Raw genomic sequence first — 22,445 nt, forward strand, 5'->3', positions numbered from 1 at the left:
CTGTAACATTAGCACACAGTGTTTAAAGGGTCTGTGGGTTCTCTAGCATTAACACACATTGTTTACAGGGTGTGTCATGTCTCTAACATTAACACACAGTGTTTACAGGGTGTGTGGGTTCTCTAAAATTAACACACATTGTTTACAGGGTGTGTGGGTTCTCTAACATTAACACACAGTGTTTACAGGGTTTGTGGGTTCTCTAACATTAACACACAGTGTTTACAGGGTGTCTGGCTTCTCTAACATTAGCACAGTGTTTACAGGTCGTGTGAGCTCTCTAAAATTAACACACAGTGTTTACAGGGTGTTTGGGTTCTCTAACATTAACACACAGTGTTTACAGGGTGTGTGGGTTCTCTAACATTAACACACAGTGTTTACAGGGTGTGTGGGTTCTCTAACATTAACACACAGTGTTTACAGGGTGTGTGGGTTCTCTAACATTAACACACAGTGTTTACAGGGTGTGTGGGATTTCTAACATTAACACACAGTGTTTACAGGGTGTGTGTGTTTACTAACATTAACACACAGTTTTTACAGGGTGTGTGTGTTTTCTAACATGAACACACAGTTTTTACAGTGTGTGTGAGTTCTCTAACATTAACACAGTATGTACAGGGTGAGTGGGGTCTCTAACATTAACACAGTGTTTACAGGGTTTGTGGTTCTCTAACATTAACACAGTGTTTACAGGATGTGTAGGCCCTTTAACATTAACACAGTGTTTACAGAGTGTGTGGGTTCACTAAGATTAACACAGAGTGTTTACAGTGTGTGTGGGTTCTGTAACATTAGCACACAGTGTTTAAAGGGTGTTTGGTTCTCTAGCATTAACACACATTGTTTACAGGGTGTGTCATGTCTCTAACATTAACACACACTGTTTACAGGTCGTGTGAGCTCTCTAAAATTAACACACAGTGTTTACAGGGTGTTTGGGTTCTCTAACATTAACACACAGTGTTTACAGGGTGTGTGGGTTCTCTAACATTAACACACAGTGTTTACAGGGTGTGTGGGTTCTCTAACATTAACACACTTTGTTTACAGTGTGTGTGGGTTCTCAAACATTACCACACAGTGTGTACAGGGTGTGTAGGATTTCTAACATTAACACACAGTGTTTACAGGGTGTGTGAGCTCTTTAACATTAACACACAGTGTTTACAGGGTGTGTGGGTTCTCTAACATTAACACACAGTGTTTACAGGGTGTGTGGGTTCACTAACATTAACACACAGTGTTTACAGGGAGTGTGTGATCTCTAACATTAACACACAGTGTTTACAGGGTGTGTGTGATCTCTAACATTAACACACAGTGTTTAACGCGTGTGTGGGTTCACTAACATTAACACACAGTGTTTACAGGGTGTGTGGGTTCTCTAACATTAACACACAGTGTTTACAGGGTGTGTGTGATATCTAACATTAACACACAGTGTTTACAGGGTGTGTGGGTTCACTAACATTAACACACAGTGTTTACAGGGTGTGTGGTATTCTCTAATATTAACAAACAGTGTTTACAGGGTGTGTGAGCTCTCTAATATTACCACAAAGTGTTTACAGTGTGTGAGGGTTCTCTAACATTAACACACAGTTTTCACAGGGTGTGTGGGTTCTCTAACATTAACACACAGTGTTTACAGGGTGTGTGGGTTCTCTAACATTAACACACAGTGTTTACAGGGTGTGTGGGTTCTCTAACATTAACACACAGTGTTTACAGGGTGTGTGAGTTCTCTAACATTAACACACAGTGTTTACAGGGTGTGTGAGATCTGTATCATTAACACACAGTGTTTAAAGGGTGTGTGGGTTCTCTAACATTAACACAGTGTTTACAGGGTGTGTGGGTTCTCTAACATTAACACACAGTGTTTACAGGGTGTGTGGGTTCTCTAACATTAACACACAGTGTTTACAGGGTGTGTGGGTTCTCTAACATTAACACACAGTGTTTACAGGGTGTGTGGGATCTCTAACATTAACACACAGTGTTTACAGGGTGTGTGGGTTCTCTAACATTAACACACAGTGTTTACAGGGTGTGTGGGTTCTCTAACATTAACACACAGTGTTTACAGGGTGTGTGTGATCTCTAACATTAACACACAGTGTTTACAGGGTGTGTGGGTTCTCTAACATTAACACACAGTGTTTACAGGGTGTGTGGGATCTCTAACATTAACACACAGTGTTTACAGGGTGTGTGGGTTCTCTCACATTAACACAGTGTTTACAGGGTGTGTGTGATCTCTAACATTAACACACAGTGTTTACAGGGTGTGTGGGTTCTCTGACATTAACACACAGTGTTTACAGGGTGTGTGGGTTCTCTAACATTAACACACAGTGTTTACAGGGTGTGTGGCTTCTCTAACATTAGCACAGTGTTTACAGGTCGTGTGAGCTCTCTAAAATTAACACACAGTGTTTACAGCGTGTGTGGGTTCTCTAACATTAACACACAGTGTTTACAGGGTGTGTGGGTTCTCTAACATTAACACACAGTTTTTACAGGGTGTGTGAGTTCTCTAACATTAACACAGTGTTTACAGGGTGTGGGGGTCTCTAACATTAACAGAGTGTTTACAGGGTTTGTGGTTCTCTAACATTAACACAAAGTGTTTACAGGATGTGTAGGCTCTTTAACATTAACACAGTGTTTACAGAGTGTGTGGGTTCACTAAGATTAACACAGAGTGTTTACAGTGTGTGTGGGGTTCTGTAACATTAGCACACAGTGTTTAAAGGGTGTTTGGTTCTCTAGCAATAACACACATTGTTTACAGGGTGTGTTATCTCTAACATTAACACACACTGTTTACAGGGTGTGTGGGCTCTCTAAAATTAACACACAGTGTTTACAGGGTGTGTGGGTTCTCTAACATTAACACACAGTGTTTACAGGGTGTGTGGGTTCTCTAACATTAACACACAGTGTTTACAGGGTGTGTGGTTCTCTAACATTAACACACTTTGTTTACAGGGTGTGTGGGATCTCTAAAATTAACACACAGTGTTTACAGGGTGTGTGTTTCTAACATTAACACACAGTGTTTACAGGGTGTGTGAACTCTCTAACATTAACACACAGTGTTTACAGGGTGTGTGGGTTCTCTAACATTAACACACAGTGTTTACAGGGTGTGTGGGTTCTCTAACATTAACACACAGTGTTTACAGGGAGTGTGTGATCTCTAACATTAACACACAGTGTTTACAGGGTGTGTGTGATCTCTAACATTAACACACAGTGTTTACAGGGTGTGTGGGTTCTCTAACATTAACACACAGTTTTTACAGGGTGTGTGAGTTCTCTAACATTAACACAGTGTTTACAGGGTGTGTGGGTTCTCTAACATTAACAGAGTGTTTACAGGGTTTGTGGTTCTCTAACATTAACACAAAGTGTTTACAGGATGTGTAGGCTCTTTAACATTAACACAGTGTTTACAGAGTGTGTGGGTTCACTAAGATTAACACAGAGTGTTTACAGTGTGTGTGGGTTCTGTAACATTAGCACACAGTGTTTAAAGGGTCTGTGGGTTCTCTAGCATTAACACACATTGTTTACAGGGTGTGTCATGTCTCTAACATTAACACACAGTGTTTACAGGGTGTGTGGGTTCTCTAAAATTAACACACATTGTTACAGGGTGTGTGGGTTCTCTAACATTAACACACAGTGTTTACAGGGTTTGTGGGTTCTCTAACATTAACACACAGTGTTTACAGGGTGTCTGGCTTCTCTAACATTAGCACAGTGTTTACAGGTCGTGTGAGCTCTCTAAAATTAACACACAGTGTTTACAGGGTGTTTGGGTTCTCTAACATTAACACACAGTGTTTACAGGGTGTGTGGGTTCTCTAACATTAACACACAGTGTTTACAGGGTGTGTGGGTTCTCTAACATTAACACACAGTGTTTACAGGGTGTGTGGGATTTCTAACATTAACACACAGTGTTTACAGGGTGTGTGTGTTTCCTAACGTTAACACACAGTTTTTACAGGGTGTGTGTGTTTTCTAACATGAACACACAGTTTTTACAGTGTGTGTGAGTTCTCTAACATTAACACAGTATGTACAGGGTGTGTGGGTTCTCAAACATTAACACACAGTGTTTACAGGGTGAGTGGGGTCTCTAACATTAACACAGTGTTTACAGGGTTTGTGGTTCTCTAACATTAACACAGTGTTTACAGTATGTGTAGGCCCTTTAACATTAACACAGTGTTTACAGACTGTGTGGGTTCCCTAAGATTAACACACTTTGTTTACAGTGTGTGTGGGTTCTCTAACATTAACACACAGTGTTTACAGGGTGTGTAGGATTTCTAACATTAACACACAGTGTTTACAGGGTGTGTGATCTCTAACATTAACACACAGTGTTTACAGGGTGTGTGGGTTCTCTAACATTAACACACAGTGTTTACAGGGTGTGTGGGTTCACTAACATTAACACACAGTGTTTACGGGGAGTGTGTGATCTCTAACATTAACACACAGTGTTTACAGGGTGTGTGTGATCTCTAACATTAACACACAGTGTTTATCGGGTGTGTGGGTTCTCTAACATTAACACACAGTGTTTACAGGGTGTGTGGGTTCTCTAACATTAACACTTAGTGTTTACAGGGTGTGTGTGATATCTAACATTAACACACAGTGTTTACAGGGTGTGTGGGTTAACTAACATTAACACACAGTGTTTACAGGGTGTGTGTATTCTCGAACGTTAACACACAGTGTTTACAGGGTGTGTGAGCTCTCTAATATTAACACACAGTGTTTACAGGGTGTGTGGGTTCTCTAACATTAACACACAGTGTTCACAGGGTGTGTGGGTTCTCTAACATTAACACACAGTGTTTACAGGGTGTGTGGGTTCTCTAACATTAACACACAGTGTTTACAGGGTGTGTGGGTTCTCTAACATTAACACACAGTGTTTACAGGGTGTGTGAGTTCTCTAACATTAACACACAGTGTTTACAGGGTGTGTGAGATCTCTATCATTAACACACAGTGTTTAGACGGTTCTCTAACATTAACACAGTGTTTACAGGGTTTGTGGGTTCACTAACATTAACACACAGTGTTTACAGGGTGTGTGGGTTCTCTAAAATTAACACACAGTGTTTAAAGGGTGTTTGGTTCTCTAGCATTAACACACATTGTTTACAGGGTGTGTCATGTCTCTAACATTAACACACACTGTTTACAGGTCGTGTGAGCTCTCTAAAATTAACACACAGTGTTTACAGGGTGTTTGGGTTCTCTAACATTAACACACAGTGTTTACAGGGTGTGTGGGTTCTCTAACATTAACACACAGTGTTTACAGGGTGTGTGGGTTCTGTAACATTAACACAAATTGATTACAGTGTGTGAGGGTTCTCTAACATTAACACACAGTGTTTACAGGGTGTGTAGGATTTCTAACAATAACACACAGTGTTTACAGGGTGTGTGATCTCTAACATTAACACACAGTGTTTACAGGGTGTGTGGGTTCTCTAACATTAACACACAGTGTTTACAGGGTGTGTGGGTTCACTAACATTAACACTTAGTGTTTACAGGGTGTGTGTGATATCTAACATTAACACACAGTGTTTACAGGGTGTGTGGGTTAACTAACATTAACACACAGTGTTTACAGGGTGTGTGTATTCTCGAACATTAACACACAGTGTGTACAGGGTGTGTGAGCTCTCTAATATTAACACAATGTGTTTACAGGGTGTGTGGGTTCTCTAACATTAACACACAGTGTTCACAGGGTGTGTGGGTTCTCTAACATTAACACACAGTGTTTACAGGGTGTGTGGGTTCTCTAACATTAACACACAGTGTTTACAGGGTGTGTGGGTTCTCTAACATTAACACACAGTGTTTACAGGGTGTGTGAGTTCTCTAACATTAACACACAGTGTTTACAGGGTGTGTGAGCTCTCTAAAATTAACACACAGTGTTTACAGCGTGTGTGGGTTCTCTAACATTAACACACAGTGTTTACAGGGTGTGTGGGTTCTCTAACATTAACACACAGTTTTTACAGGGTGTGTGAGTTCTCTAACATTAACACAGTGTTTACAGGGTGAGTGGGGTCTCTAACATTAACAGAGTGTTTACAGGGTTTGTGGTTCTCTAACATTAACACAAAGTGTTTACAGGATGTGTAGGCTCTTTAACATTAACACAGTGTTTACAGAGTGTGTGGGTTCACTAAGATTAACACAGAGTGTTTACAGTGTGTGTGGGTTCTGTAACATTAGCACACAGTGTTTAAAGGGTGTTTGGTTCTCTAGCAATAACACACATTGTTTACAGGGTGTGTCATGTCTCTAACATTAACACACACTGTTTACAGGTCGTGTGAGCTCTCTAAAATTAACACACAGTGTTTACAGGGTGTTTGGGTTCTCTAACATTAACACACAGTGTTTACAGGGTGTGTGGGTTCTCTGACATTAACACATAGTGTTTACAGTGTGTGTGGGTTCACTAACATTAACACACAGTGTTTAAAGGGTCTGTGGGTTCTCTAGCATTAACACACATTGTTTACAGGGTGTGTCATGTCTCTAACATTAACACACAGTGTTTACAGGGTGTGTGGGTTCTCTAAAATTAACACACATTGTTTACAGGGTGTGTGGGTTCTCTAACATTAACACACAGTGTTTACAGGGTTTGTGGGTTCTCTAACATTAACACACAGTGTTTACAGGGTGTCTGGCTTCTCTAACATTAGCACAGTGTTTACAGGTCGTGTGAGCTCTCTAAAATTAACACACAGTGTTTACAGGGTGTTTGGGTTCTCTAACATTAACACACAGTGTTTACAGGGTGTGTGGGTTCCCTAACATTAACACACAGTGTTTACAGGGTGTGTGGGTTCTCTAACATTAACACACAGTGTTTACAGGGTGTGTGAGATCTCTAACATTAACACACAGTGTTTACAGGGTGTGTGAGCTCTCTAACGTTAACACACAGTTTTTACAGGGTGTGTGTGTTTTCTAACATGAACACACAGTTTTTACAGTGTGTGTGAGTTCTCTAACATTAACACAGTATGTACAGGGTGTGTGGGTTCTCTAACATTAACACACAGTGTTTACAGGGTGAGTGGGGTCTCTAACATTAACACAGTGTTTACAGGGTTTGTGGTTCTCTAACATTAACACAGTGTTTACAGGATGTGTAGGCCCTTTAACATTAACACAGTGTTTACAGAGTGTGTGGGTTCACTAAGATTAACACACAATGTTTACAGTGTGTGTGGGTTCTCTAACATTAACACACAGTGTTTACAGGGTGTGTAGGATTTCTAACATTAACACACAGTGTTTACAGGGTGTGTGATCTCTAACATTAACACACAGTGTTTACAGGGTGTGTGGGTTCTCTAACATTAACACACAGTGTTTACAGGGTGTGTGGGTTCACTAACATTAACACACAGTGTTTACGGGGAGTGTGTGATCTCTAACATTAACACACAGTGTTTACAGGGTGTGTGTGATCTCTAACATTAACACACAGTGTTTATCGGGTGTGTGGGTTCTCTAACATTAACACACAGTGTTTACAGGGTGTGTGGGTTCTCTAACATTAACACTTAGTGTTTACAGGGTGTGTGTGATATCTAACATTAACACACAGTGTTTACAGGGTGTGTGGGTTAACTAACATTAACACACAGTGTTTACAGGGTGTGTGGGTTCTCTAACATTAACACACAGTGTTCACAGGGTGTGTGAGATCTCTAATATTAACACACAGTGTTTACAGGGTGTGTGGGTTCTCTAACATTAACACACAGTGTTCACAGGGTGTGTGGGTTCTCTAACATTAACACACAGTGTTTACAGGGTGTGTGGGTTCTCTAACATTAACACACAGTGTTTACAGGGTGTGTGGGTTCTCTAACATTAACACACAGTGTTTACAGGGTGTGTGAGTTCTCTAACATTAACACACAGTGTTTACAGGGTGTGTGAGATCTGTATCATTAACACACAGTGTTTAAAGCTTTCTCTAACATTAACACAGTGTTTACAGGGTTTGTGGGTTCACTAACATTAACACACAGTGTTTACAGGGTGTGTGGGTTCTGTAACATTAGCACACAGTGTTTAAAGGGTGTTTGGTTCTCTAGCATTAACACACATTGTTTACAGGGTGTGTCATGTCTCTAACATTAACACACACTGTTTACAGGTCGTGTGAGCTCTCTAAAATTAACACACAGTGTTTACAGGGTGTTTGGGTTCTCTAACATTAACACACAGTGTTTACAGGGTGTGTGGGTTCTCTAACATTAACACACAGTGTTTACAGGGTGTGTGGGTTCTGTAACATTAACACAAATTGATTACAGGCTGTGTGGGTTCTCTAACATTAACACACAGTGTTTACAGGGTGTGTGGGATCTCTAACATTAACACACAGTGTTTACAGGGTGTGTGATCTCTAACATTAACACACAGTGTTTACAGGGTGTGTGGGTTCTCTAACATTAACACACAGTGTTTACAGGGTGTGTGGGTTCACTAACATTAACACTTAGTGTTTAAATGGTGTGTGGGATATCTAACATTAACACACAGTGTTTATAGGGTGTGTGGGTTCTCAAACATTAACACACAGTGTTTACAGGGTGTGTGGGTTCTCTAACATTAACACACAGTGTTTACAGGGTGTGTGAGCTCTCTAATATTACCACACAGTGTTTACAGGGTGTGTGGGTTCTCTAACATTAACACACAGTGTTCACAGGGTGTGTGGGTTCTCTAACATTAACACACAGTGTTTACAGGGTGTGTGGGTTCTCTAACATTAACACACAGTGTTTACAGGGTGTGTGGGTTCTCTAACATTAACACACAGTGTTTACAGGGTGTGTGAGTTCTCTAACATTAACACACAGTGTTTACAGGGTGTGTGAGCTCTCTAAAATTAACACACAGTGTTTACAGTGTGTGTGGGTTCTCTAACATTAACACACAGTGTTTACAGGGTGTGTGGGTTCTCTAACATTAACACACAGTTTTTACAGGGTGTGTGAGTTCTCTAACATTAACACAGTGTTTACAGGGTGAGTGGGGTCTCTAACATTAACAGAGTGTTTACAGGGTTTGTGGTTCTCTAACATTAACACAAAGTGTTTACAGGATGTGTAGGCTCTTTAACATTAACACAGTGTTTACAGAGTGTGTGGGTTCACTAAGATTAACACAGAGTGTTTACAGTGTGTGTGGGTTCTGTAACATTAGCACACAGTGTTTAAAGGGTGTTTGGTTCTCTAGCAATAACACACATTGTTTACAGGGTGTGTCATGTCTCTAACATTAACACACACTGTTTACAGGTCGTGTGAGCTCTCTAAAATTAACACACAGTGTTTACAGGGTGTTTGGGTTCTCTAACATTAACACACAGTGTTTACAGGGTGTGTGGGTTCTCTAACATTAACACACAGTGTTTACAGGGTGTGTGGGTTCTCTAACATTAACACACTTTGTTTACAGTGTGTGTGGGTTCTCTAACATTAACACACAGTGTTTACAGGGTGTGTAGGATTTCTAACATTAACACACAGTGTTTACAGGGTGTGTGATCTCTAACATTAACACACAGTGTTTACAGGGTGTGTGGGTTCTCTAACATTAACACACAGTGTTTACAGGGTGTGTGGGTTCACTAACATTAACACACAGTGTTTACGGGGAGTGTGTGATCTCTAACATTAACACACAGTGTTTACAGGGTGTGTGTGATCTCTAACATTAACACACAGTGTTTATCGGGTGTGTGGGTTCTCTAACATTAACACACAGTTTTTACAGGGTGTGTGAGTTCTCTAACATTAACACAGTGTTTACAGGGTGAGTGGGGTCTCTAACATTAACAGAGTGTTTACAGGGTTTGTGGTTCTCTAACATTAACACAAAGTGTTTACAGGATGTGTAGGCTCTTTAACATTAACACAGTGTTTACAGAGTGTGTGGGTTCACTAAGATTAACACAGAGTGTTTACAGTGTGTGTGGGTTCTGTAACATTAGCACACAGTGTTTAAAGGGTCTGTGGGTTCTCTAGCATTAACACACATTGTTTACAGGGTGTGTCATGTCTCTAACATTAACACACAGTGTTTACAGGGTGTGTGGGTTCTCTAAAATTAACACACATTGTTTACAGGGTGTGTGGGTTCTCTAACATTAACACACAGTGTTTACAGGGTTTGTGGGTTCTCTAACATTAACACACAGTGTTTACAGGGTGTCTGGCTTCTCTAACATTAGCACAGTGTTTACAGGTCGTGTGAGCTCTCTAAAATTAACACACAGTGTTTACAGGGTGTGTGGTTTCTCTAACATTAACACACAGTGTTTACAGGGTGTGTGGGTTCTCTAACATTAACACACAGTGTTTACAGGGTGTGTGGGTTCTCTAACATTAACACACAGTGTTTACAGGGTGTGTGGGTTCTCTAACATTAACACACAGTGTTTACAGGGTGTGTGGGATTTCTAACATTAACACACAGTGTTTACAGGGTGTGTGTGTTTCCTAACGTTAACACACAGTTTTTACAGGGTGTGTGTGTTTTCTAACATGAACACACAGTTTTTACAGTGTGTGTGGGTTCTCTAACATTAACACAGTATGTACAGGGTGTGTGGGTTCTCAAACATTAACACACAGTGTTTACAGGGTGTGTGGGGTCTCTAACATTAACACAGTGTTTACAGGGTTTGTGGGTTCTCTAACATTAACACAGTGTTTACAGGATGTGTAGGCTCTTTAACATTAAGACAGTGTTTACAGAGTGTGTGGGTTCACTAAGATTAACACACAGTTTTTACAGGGGGTGTGGGCTCTGTAACATTAACACTCAGTGTTTAAAGGGTGTTTGGTTCTCTAGCATTAACACACATTGTTTACAGGGTGTGTCATGTCTCTAACATTAACACACACTGTTTACAGGTCGTGTGAGCTCTCTAAAATTAACACACAGTGTTTACAGGGTGTTTGGGTTCTCTAACATTAACACACAGTGTTTACAGGGTGTGTGGGTTCTCTAACATTAACACACAGTGTTTACAGGGTGTGTGGGTTCTCTAACATTAACACACTTTGTTTACAGTGTGTGTGGGTTCTCTAACATTAACACACACTGTTTACAGGGTGTGTAGGATTTCTAACATTAACACACAGTGTTTACAGGGTGTGTGATCTCTAACATTAACACACAGTGTTTACAGGGTGTGTGGGTTCTCTAACATTAACACACAGTGTTTACAGGGTGTGTGGGTTCACTAACATTAACACACAGTGTTTACGGGGAGTGTGTGATCTCTAACATTAACACACAGTGTTTACAGGGTGTGTGTGATCTCTAACATTAACACACAGTGTTTATCGGGTGTGTGGGTTCTCTAACATTAACACACAGTGTTTACAGGGTGTGTGGGTTCTCTAACATTAACACTTAGTGTTTACAGGGTGTGTGTGATATCTAACATTAACACACAGTGTTTACAGGGTGTGTGGGTTAACTAACATTAACACACAGTGTTTACAGGGTGTGTGTATTCTCGAACGTTAACACACAGTGTTTACAGGGTGTGTGAGCTCTCTAATATTAACACAGTGTTTACAGGGTGTGTGGGTTCTCTAACATTAACACACAGTGTTCACAGGGTGTGTGGGTTCTCTAACATTAACACACAGTGTTTACAGGGTGTGTGGGTTCTCTAACATTAACACACAGTGTTTACAGGGTGTGTGGGTTCTCTAACATTAACACACAGTGTTTACAGGGTGTGTGAGTTCTCTAACATTAACACACAGTGTTTACAGGGTGTGTGAGATCTGTAACATTAACACACAGTGTTTAAAGCTTTCTCTAACATTAACACAGTGTTTACAGGGTTTGTGGGTTCACTAACATTAACACACAGTGTTTACAGGGTGTGTGGGTTCTGTAACATTAGCACACAGTGTTTAAAGGGTGTTTGGTTCTCTAGCATTAACACACATTGTTTACAGGGTGTGTCATGTCTCTAACATTAACACACACTGTTTACAGGTCGTGTGAGCTCTCTAACATTAACACACAGTGTTTACAGGGTGTTTGGGTTCTCTAACATTAACACACAGTGTTTACAGGGTGTGTGGGTTCTCTAACATTAACACACAGTGTTTACAGGGTGTGTGGGTTCTCTAACATTAACACAAATTGATTACAGTGTGTGTGGGTTCTCTAACATTAACACACAGTGTTTACAGGGTGTGTGAGCTCTCTAACATTAACACACAGTGTTTACAGGGTGTGTGATCTCTAACATTAACACACAGTGTTTACAGGGTGTGTGGGTTCTCTAACATTAACACACAGTGTTTACAGGGTGTGTGGGTTCACTAACATTAACACTCAGTGTTTACAGGGTGTGTGTGATATCTAACATTAACACACAGTGTTTACAGGGTGTGTGGGTTAACTAACATTAACACACAGTGTTTACAGGGTGTGTGTATTCTCGAACGTTAACACACAGTGTTTACAGGGTGTGTGAGCTCTCTAATATTACCACACAGTGTTTACAGGGTGTGTGGGTTCTCTAACATTAACACACAGTGTTCACAGGGTGTGTGGGTTCTCTAACATTAACACACAGTGTTTACAGGGTGTGTGGGTTCTCTAACATTAACACACAGTGTTTACAGGGTGTGTGGGTTCTCTAACATTAACACACAGTGTTTACAGGGTGTGTGAGTTCTCTAACATTAACACACAGTGTTTACAGGGTGTGTGAGATCTGTATCATTAACACACAGTGTTTACAGGGTTCTCTAACATTAACACAGTGTTTACAGGGTTTGTGGGTTCACTAACATTAACACACAGTGTTTACAGGGTGTGTGGGTTCTCTAACATTAACACACAGTGTTTACAGGGTGTGTGGGTTCTCTAACATTAACACACAGTTTTTACAGGGTGTGTGGGATCTCTAACATTAAGACACAGTGTTTACAGGGTGTGTGGGTTCTCTAACATTAACACACAGTGTTTACAGGGTGTGTGGGTTCACTAGCATTAACACACAGTGTTTACATGGTGTGTGTGATCTCTAACATTAACACATAGTATTTACAGGGTGTGTGGGTTCTCTAACATTAACACACAGTGTTTACAGGGTGTGTGGGATCTCTAACATTAAGACACAGTGTTTACAGGGTGTGTGGGTTCTCTCACATTAACACAGTGTTTACAGGGTGTGTGTGAACTCTAACATTAACACACAGTGTTTACAGGGTGTGTGGGTTCTCTGACATTAACACACAGTGTTTACAGGGTGTGGTGGGTTCTCTAACATTAACACACAGTGTTTACAGGGTGTGTGGCTTCTCTAACATTAGCACAGTGTTTACAGGTCGTGTGAGCTCTCTAAAATTAACACACAGTGTTTACAGCGTGTGTGGGTTCTCTAACATTAACACACAGTGTTTACAGGTTGTGTGGGTTCTCTAACATTAACACACAGTTTTTACAGGGTGTGTGAGTTCTCTAACATTAACACAGTGTTTACAGGGTGAGTGGGGTCTCTAACATTAACAGAGTGTTTACAGGGTTTGTGGTTCTCTAACATTAACACAAAGTGTTTACAGGATGTGTAGGCTCTTTAACATTAACACAGTGTTTACAGAGTGTGTGGGTTCACTAAGATTAACACAGAGTGTTTACAGTGTGTGTGGGTTCTGTAACATTAGCACACAGTGTTTAAAGGGTCTGTGGGTTCTCTAGCATTAACACACATTGTTTACAGGGTGTGTCATGTCTCTAACATTAACACACAGTGTTTACAGGGTGTGTGGGTTCTCTAAAATTAACACACATTGTTTACAGGGTGTGTGGGTTCTCTAACATTAACACACAGTGTTTACAGGGTTTGTGGGTTCTCTAACATTAACACACAGTGTTTACAGGGTGTCTGGCTTCTCTAACATTAGCACAGTGTTTACAGGGTGTGTGAGCTCTCTAAAATTAACACACAGTGTTTACAGGGTGTTTGGGTTCTCTAACATTAACACACAGTGTTTACAGGGTGTGTGGGTTCTCTAACATTAACACACAGTGTTTACAGGGTGTGTGGGTTCTCTAACATTAACACACAGTGTTTACAGGGTGTGTGGGTTCTCTAACATTAACACACAGTGTTTACAGGGTGTGTGGGATTTCTAACATTAACACACAGTGTTTACAGGGTGTGTGTGTTTCCTAACGTTAACACACAGTTTTTACAGGGTGTGTGTGTTTTCTAACATGAACACACAGTTTTTACAGTGTGTGTGGGTTCTCTAACATTAACACAGTATGTACAGGGTGTGTGGGTTCTCAAACATTAACACACAGTGTTTACAGGGTGAGTGGGGTCTCTAACATTAACACAGTGTTTACAGGGTTTGTGGTTCTCTAACATTAACACAGTGTTTACAGGATGTGTAGGCCCTTTAACATTAACACAGTGTTTACAGAGTGTGTGGGTTCACTAAGATTAACACAGAGTGTTTACAGTGTGTGTGGGTTCTGTAACATTAGCACACAGTGTTTAAAGGGTGTTTGGTTCTCTAGCATTAACACACATTGTTTACAGGGTGTGTCATGTCTCTAACATTAACACACACTGTTTACAGGTCGTGTGAGCTCTCTAAAATTAACACACAGTGTTTACAGGGTGTTTGGGTTCTCTAACATTAACACACAGTGTTTACAGGGTGTGTGGGTTCTCTAACATTAACACACAGTGTTTACAGGGTGTGTGGGTTCTCTAACATTAACACAAATTAGTCACAGTGTGTGTGGGTTCTCTAACATTAACACACACTGTTTACAGGGTGTGTGAGCTCTCTAACATTAACACACAGTGTTTACAGGGTGTGTGATCTCTAACATTAACACACAGTGTTTACAGGGTGTGTGGGTTCTCTAACATTAACACACAGTGTTTACAGGGTGTGTGGGTTCACTAACATTAACACACAGTGTTTACGGGGAGTGTGTGATCTCTAACATTAACACACAGTGTTTACAGGGTGTGTGTGATCTCTAACATTAACACACAGTGTTTATCGGGTGTGTGGGTTCTCTAACATTAACACACAGTGTTTACAGGGTGTGTGGGTTCTCTAACATTAACACTTAGTGTTTACAGGGTGTGTGTGATATCTAACATTAACACACAGTGTTTACAGGGTGTGTGGGTTAACTAACATTAACACACAGTGTTTACAGGGTGTGTGTATTCTCAAACATTAACACACAGTGTTTACAGGGTGTGTGAGCTCTCTAAAATTAACACAGTGTTTACAGGGTGTGTGGGTTCTCTAACATTAACACACAGTGTTCACAGGGTGTGTGGGTTCTCTAACATTAACACACAGTGTTTACAGGGTGTGTGGGTTCTCTAACATTAACACACAGTGTTTACAGGGTGTGTGGGTTCTCTAACATTAACACACAGTGTTTACAGGGTGTGTGAGTTCTCTAACATTAACACACAGTGTTTACAGGGTGTGTGAGATCTGTATCATTAACACACAGTGTTTAAAGCTTTCTCTAACATTAACACAGTGTTTACAGGGTTTGTGGGTTCACTAACATTAACACACAGTGTTTACAGGGTGTGTGGGTTCTGTAACATTAGCACACAGTGTTTAAAGGGTGTTTGGTTCTCTAGCATTAACACACATTGTTTACAGGGTGTGTCATGTCTCTAACATTAACACACACTGTTTACAGGTCGTGTGAGCTCTCTAAAATTAACACACAGTGTTTACAGGGTGTTTGGGTTCTCTAACATTAACACACAGTGTTTACAGGGTGTGTGGGGTCTCTAACATTAACACACAGTGTTTACAGGGTGTGTGTGATCTCTAACATTAACACACAGTGTTTACAGGGGGTGTGGGTTCTCTAACATTAACACACAGTGTTTACAGGGTGTGTGGGTTCTCTAACATTAACACACAGTGTTTACAGGGTGTGTGGGTTCTCTAACATTAACACACAGTGTTTACAGGGTGTCTGGGTTCTCTCACATTAACACAGTGTTTACAGGGTGTGTGTGATCTCTAACTTTAACACACAGTGTTTACAGTGTGTGTGGGTTCTCTAACATTAACACACAGTGTTTACAGGGTGTGTGGGTTCTCTAACATTAACACTTAGTGTTTACAGGGTGTGTGTGAAATCTAACATTAACACAGTGTTTACAGGGTGTGTGGGTTCACTAACATTAACACACAGTGTTTAGAGGGTCTGTGTATTCTCGAACGTTAACACACAGTGTTTACAGGGTGTTTGGGTTCTCTAACATTAACACACAGTGTTCACAGGGTGTGTGGGTTCTCTAACATTAACACACAGTGTTTACAGGGTGTGTGGGTTCTCTAACATTAACACACTGTTTACAGGGTGTGTGGCTTCTCTAACATTAGCACAGTGTTTACAGGTCGTGTGAGCTCTCTAAAATTAACACACAGTGTTTACAGGGTGTTTGGGTTCTCTAACATTAACACACAGTGTTTAAAGGGTGTGTGGGTTCTCTAACATTAACACACAGTGTTTACAGGGTGTGTGGGTTCTCTAACATTAACACACAGTGTTTACAGGGTGTGTGGGTTCTCTAACATTAACACACAATGTTTACAGGGTGTGTGTGTTTTCTAAAATTAACACACAGTTTTTACAGGGTGTGTGAGTTCTCTAACATTAACACAGTATGTACAGGGTGTGTGGGTTCTCAAACATTAACACACAGTGTTTACAGGGTGAGTTGGGTCTCTAACATTAACACAGTGTTTACAGGGTTTGTGGTTCTCTTACATTAACACAGTGTTTACAGATGTGTAGGCTCTTTAACATTAACACACTGTTTACAGATTGTGTGGGTTCACTAAGATTAACACACAGTGTTTACAGGGTGTGTGGGTTCTGTAACATTAACACACAGAGTTTTCAGAGTGTGTGGGTTCTGTAACATTAGCACACAGTGTTTAAAGGGTCTGTGGGTTCTCTAGCATTAACACACATTGTTTACAGGGTGTGTCATGTCTCTAACATTAACACACAGTGTTTACAGGGTGTGTGGGTTCTCTAAAATTAACACACATTGTTTACAGGGTGTGTGGGTTCTCTATCACTAACACACAGTTTTTACAGGGTGTGTGGGTTCTCTAACATTAACACACAGTGTTTACAGGGTGTGTGAACTCTCTAACATTAACACACAGTGTTTACAGGGTGTGTGAGATCTGTATCATTAACACAGTGTTTACAGGGTTCTCTAATATTAACACAGTGTTTACAGGGTTTGTGGGTTCACTAACATTAACACACAGTGTTTATAGGGTGTGTGGGTTCTCTAACATTAACACACAGTGTTTAAAGGGTGTGTGGGTTCTCTAACATCAACACACAGTGTTTACAGGGAGTGTCGGTTCTCTAACATTAACACACAGTGTTTACAGGGTGTGTTGGATCTCTCACATTAAGGCACAGTGTTTACAAGTTGTGTGGGCTCTCTAACATTAACACAGTGTTTACAGGGTGTGTGGATTCTCTAACATTAACACTCAGTGTTTACAGGGTGTGTGGGTTCTCTAACATTAACGCACTGTGTTTACAGGGTGTGTGGGATCTCTAACATTAAGACACAGTGTTTACAGGGTGTGTGGTTTCTCTAACATTAACACACAGTGTTTACAGGGTGTGTTGGTTCTCTAACATTAACACACTGTTTACAGAGTGTGTGGTTCTCTAACATTAACACACAGTGTGTACAGGGAGTGTCAGTTATCTAACATTGACACACATTGTTTACAGGGTGTGTGGGTTCTCTAACATTAACACACTGTGTTTACAGGGTGTGTGGTTTCTTTAACATTAACACAGTGTTTACAGAGTGTTTTTGTTCTCTAACATTAACACACGGTGTTTACAGTGTGTGTGGTTTCTCTAACATTAACACACGGTGTTTACAGGGTGTGTGGTTTCTTTAACATTAACACAGTGTTTACAGGGTGTGTGGGTTCTCTAACATTAACACAGTGTTTACAGGGTGTGTGGGTTCTCTAACATTAACACACAGTGTTTACAGGTTATGCGGGTTACTAACCTTAACAAAGTGTTAACAGTGTTTGTGGGTTCTATAACATTAACACATTTTTACATGGTGTGTGGGTTCTCTACCATTAACAGACAGTGTTTACAGGTGTGTGAGCTCTCTAACATTAACACACAGTGTTTACAGGGTGTGTGGGTTCTCCAACATTAACTCACAGTGTTTACAGGGTGTGTGGGTTCTCAAACATTAACACACAGTGTTTACAGGGTGTGTGGGTTCTCGAACATTAACACACAGTGTTTACAGGCTGTGTGGGTTCTCTAACATTAACACACATTGATTACAGGGTGTGTGGTTTCTCGAACATTAACACACAGTGTTTACAGGGTGTGTGGGCTCTATAATATTAACACACAGTGTTTACAGGGTGTGCTGGACCTCTAACATTAACACACAGTGTTTACAGGGTGTGTGGGCTCTCTAACATTAACACACAGTGTTTACAGGGTGTGTGGACTCTCTAACATTAACACACAGTGTTTACAGGGTGTTTGGACTCTCGAACATTAACAAACAATGTTTACAAGGTGTGTGGGCTCTCTAACATTAACACAGTGTTTACAGGGTGTGTGGATTCTCCAACATTAACACACAGTGTTTACAGGGTGTGTGGGTTCTCTAACATTAACACACAGTGATTACAGGGTGTGTGGGTTCTCGAACATTAACACACAGTTTTTACAGGGTGTGTGGGTTCTCGAACATTAACTCACAGTGTTTACAGGGTGTGTGGGTTCTCGAACATGAACACAAAGTGTTTACAGGCTGTGTGGGTTCTCTAACATTAACACGCATTGATTACAGGGTGTGTAGATTCTCGAACATTAACACACAGTGTTTACAGGGTGTGTGGGTTCTCTAACATTAACACACTGTGTTTACAGGGTGTGTGGGATCTCTAACATTAAGACACGGTGTTTACACGGTGTGTGGGTTCTCTAACATTAACACACAGTGTTTACAGGGTGTGTGAGATCTCTGACATTAACACACAGTGTCTACAGGGTGTGTGGTTTCTATAACATTCACACACAGTGTTTACAGGGTGTGTGGTTTCTTTAACATTAACACAGTGTTTACAGGGTGTGTGGGTTCTCTAACATTAACACAGTGTTTATAGGATGTGTGGGTTCTCTGACATTAACACACAGTGTTTACAGGTTATGCGGGTTACTAACCTTAACAATGTGTTAACAGGGTGTTTGGGTTCTATAACATTAACACATTTTTACAAGGTGTGTGGGTTCTCTACCATTAACAGACAGTGTTTACAGGTGTGTGAGCTCTCTAACATTAACACACAGTGTTTACAGGGTGTGTGAGCTCTCTAACATTAACACACAATGTTTACAGTGTGTGTGTGTTCTCGAACATTAACACAGTGTTTACAGGGTGTGTGAGCTCTCTAACATTAGCACACAGTGTTTACAGGGTGTGTGTGTTCTCTAACATTAACACACAGTGTTTACAGGGTGTGTGGGTTCTCTAACATTAACACACAGTGTTTACAGGGTGTGTCGGTTCTCTAACATTAACACACAGTGTTTACAGGGTGTGTGGCTTCTCTAACATTAGCACATTCTTTACAGGTCGTGTGAGCTCTCTAACATTAACACACAGTGTTTACAGGGTGTGTGGATTCTCTAACATTAACACACAGTGTTTACACGGTGTGTAGGTTCTCTAACATTAACACACAGTGTTTACAGGGTGTGTGGGTTCTCTAACATTAACACACTTTGTTTACAGTGTGTGTGGGTTCTCTAACATTAACACACAGTGTTTACAGGGTGTGTAGGATTTCTAACATTAACACACAGTGTTTACAGGGTGTGTGATCTCTAACATTAACACACAGTGTTTACAGGGTGTGTGGGTTCTCTAACATTAACACACAGTGTTTACAGGGTGTGTGCGTTCTCTAACATTAACACGCAGTGTTTACAGTGTGTGTGAGGTCTCTAACATTAACACACAGTGTTTACAGGGTGTGTGGGTTCTCTAACTTTAACACGCAGTGTTTACAGTGTGTGTGAGGTCTCTAACATTAACACCCAGTGTTTACAGAGTGTGTGGGTTCTCTAACATTAACGCACAGTGTTTACAGGTTGTGTGAGTTCTCTAACATTAACACACAGTGTTTACAGGGTGTGTGGGTTCTCTAACATTAACACACAGTGTTTACAGGGTGTGTGGGCTCTCTAACATTTACACACAGTGTTTACAGGGTGTGTGGGTTCTCTAACATTAACACACAGTGTTTACAGGGTGTGTGAGCTCTCTAACAATAACACACAGTGTTTACAGGGTGTGTGGGTTCTCTAACATTGGCACACATTGTTTACAGGGTGTGTGGGTTCTCTAACATTAACATCCAGTGTTTACAGGGAGTGTGGTTTCTCTAACATTAACACACAGTGTTTACAGGGTGTATGTGTTCTCTAACATTAACACACAGTGTTTACAGGGTGTATGTGTTCTCTAACATTAACACACAGTGTTTACAGGGTGTGTGGGTTCTCTAACATTAACACGCCGTCATCACAGTGTGTGTGGGTTCTCTAACATTAACACACAGTGTTTACAGGGTGTGTGGGTTCTCTAACATTAACACACAGTGTTTACAGGGTTTTGTGGGTTCTCTAACATTAACACACAGTCTTTGTGTCACTAAGAAATGTTTTTCAATGCCTTTGGGCTGGAATAGTTGCGTATGCAGCAATCCGAACATGCAGCCAGGGAATTCTCATGGCCAGCCGATTACTCACAGTTGCTTCGTTGTAATGGGCAGTTTCCTCCGAGACATCCACATACTTATCCTCATCGAATCTCACCTTGGCTTTGCTAAAGATCATTAGCTCCATAGCATCGAGCTACAAAAACGGAGGAGATTGCAGAGTGAGACACTGGAATCACATCAACGTGAGCTCAGAACTGATCACCTCTTCTGACCAAATGTTTGTTTCTTACACTCATATTGCACCTTGCACAATAGAAAGCGCTCCCTCAGTACTGACCCTCTGACAGTGCAGCACTCCCTCAGTACTGATCCTCTGACAGTGCAGCACTCGCTCAGCACTGACCCTCCAACAGTGCAGCACTCCATCTGTACTGAGCCTGTGACAGTGCAGCACTCCCTCAGTACTTACCCTCTGACAGTGCAGCACTCACTCAGTACTGACCCTCTGACAGTGTAGCATTCCCTCATTACTGACCCTCTGACAGTGCAGCACTCCTTTAATACTGACCCTCTGACAGTGCTGCACTCCCTAAGTACTTACCCTCTGACAGTGCAGCACTCCCTCAGTACTGAACCTCTGACAGTGCAGCAATCCCTCAGTACTGACCCTCTGAAAGTGCAGCACTCCCTCAGTATTGACCATCTGACAGTGCAGCATTCCCTCAGTACTTACCCTCTGACAGTGTAGCACTCCCTCAGTACTGACCCTCTGACAGTGCAGCGCTACCTCAGTACTGACCCTCTGACAGTGCAGCACTCCCTCATTACTGACTCTCTGACAGTGTAGCACTCCCTCAGTACTGACTCTCTGAGAGTGCAGCACTCCCTCAGTACTGACGCTCTGACAGTGTAGCACTCCCTCAGTACTGACTCTCTGACAGTGCAGCACTCCCTCAGTACTGACCCTCTGACAGTGCAGCGTTCCCTCAGTACTGATCCTCTGACAGTGCAGCACTCCCTCAGTACTGACTCTCTGACAGTGCAGGACTCCCTCAGTACTGACCCTCTGACAGTGTAGCACTCCCTCAGTACTGACCCTCTGACAGTGCAGCACTCCCTCGGTACTGATCCTCTGATAGTGCAGCACTCCCTCATTACTGACCCTCTGACAGTGCAGCAATCCCTCAATACTGACCCTCCGACAGTGCAGCACTCCCTCATTACTGACACTCTGACAGTGCACCACTCCCTCATTACTGATCCTCTGATAGTGCAGCACTCCCTCATTACTGACCCTCTGACAGTGCAGCACTCCCTCAATATTGACCCTCCGACAGTGCAGCACTCCCTCATTACTGACCCTCTGACAGTGCAGCACTCCCTCAATACTGACCCTCCGACAGTGCAGCAGTCCCTCATTACTGACCCTCTGACAGTGCAGCACTCCCTCAGTACTGACCCTCTGACAGTGCAGCACTCCCTTAGTACTGACCCTCTGACAGAGGAGCACTCCCTCAGTACTGACCCTCTGACAGTGCAGCA

General features: G+C 41.5%; 1 protein-coding gene across 1 annotated transcript in view; it reads right to left on the reverse strand.

Moving 5' to 3' along the window:
• The window catches only part of LOC121273994 (integrin alpha-X-like), a 142,908-nt gene extending 121,816 nt beyond the window's left edge, over positions 1-21,092 (reverse strand). The window contains exon 1 of the mRNA XM_041181128.1: positions 20,992-21,092. Within this exon, the coding sequence (XP_041037062.1) occupies positions 20,992-21,087 (96 nt within the window). The 5' untranslated portion in view covers positions 21,088-21,092. The remainder of the gene's footprint in view (positions 1-20,991) is intronic.
• Between the last annotated feature and the right edge of the window lie 1,353 nt (positions 21,093-22,445).

Source organism: Carcharodon carcharias, assembly GCF_017639515.1.
Source record: "Carcharodon carcharias isolate sCarCar2 chromosome 29 unlocalized genomic scaffold, sCarCar2.pri SUPER_29_unloc_13, whole genome shotgun sequence".
Lineage (NCBI taxonomy): Eukaryota > Metazoa > Chordata > Chondrichthyes > Lamniformes > Lamnidae > Carcharodon > Carcharodon carcharias.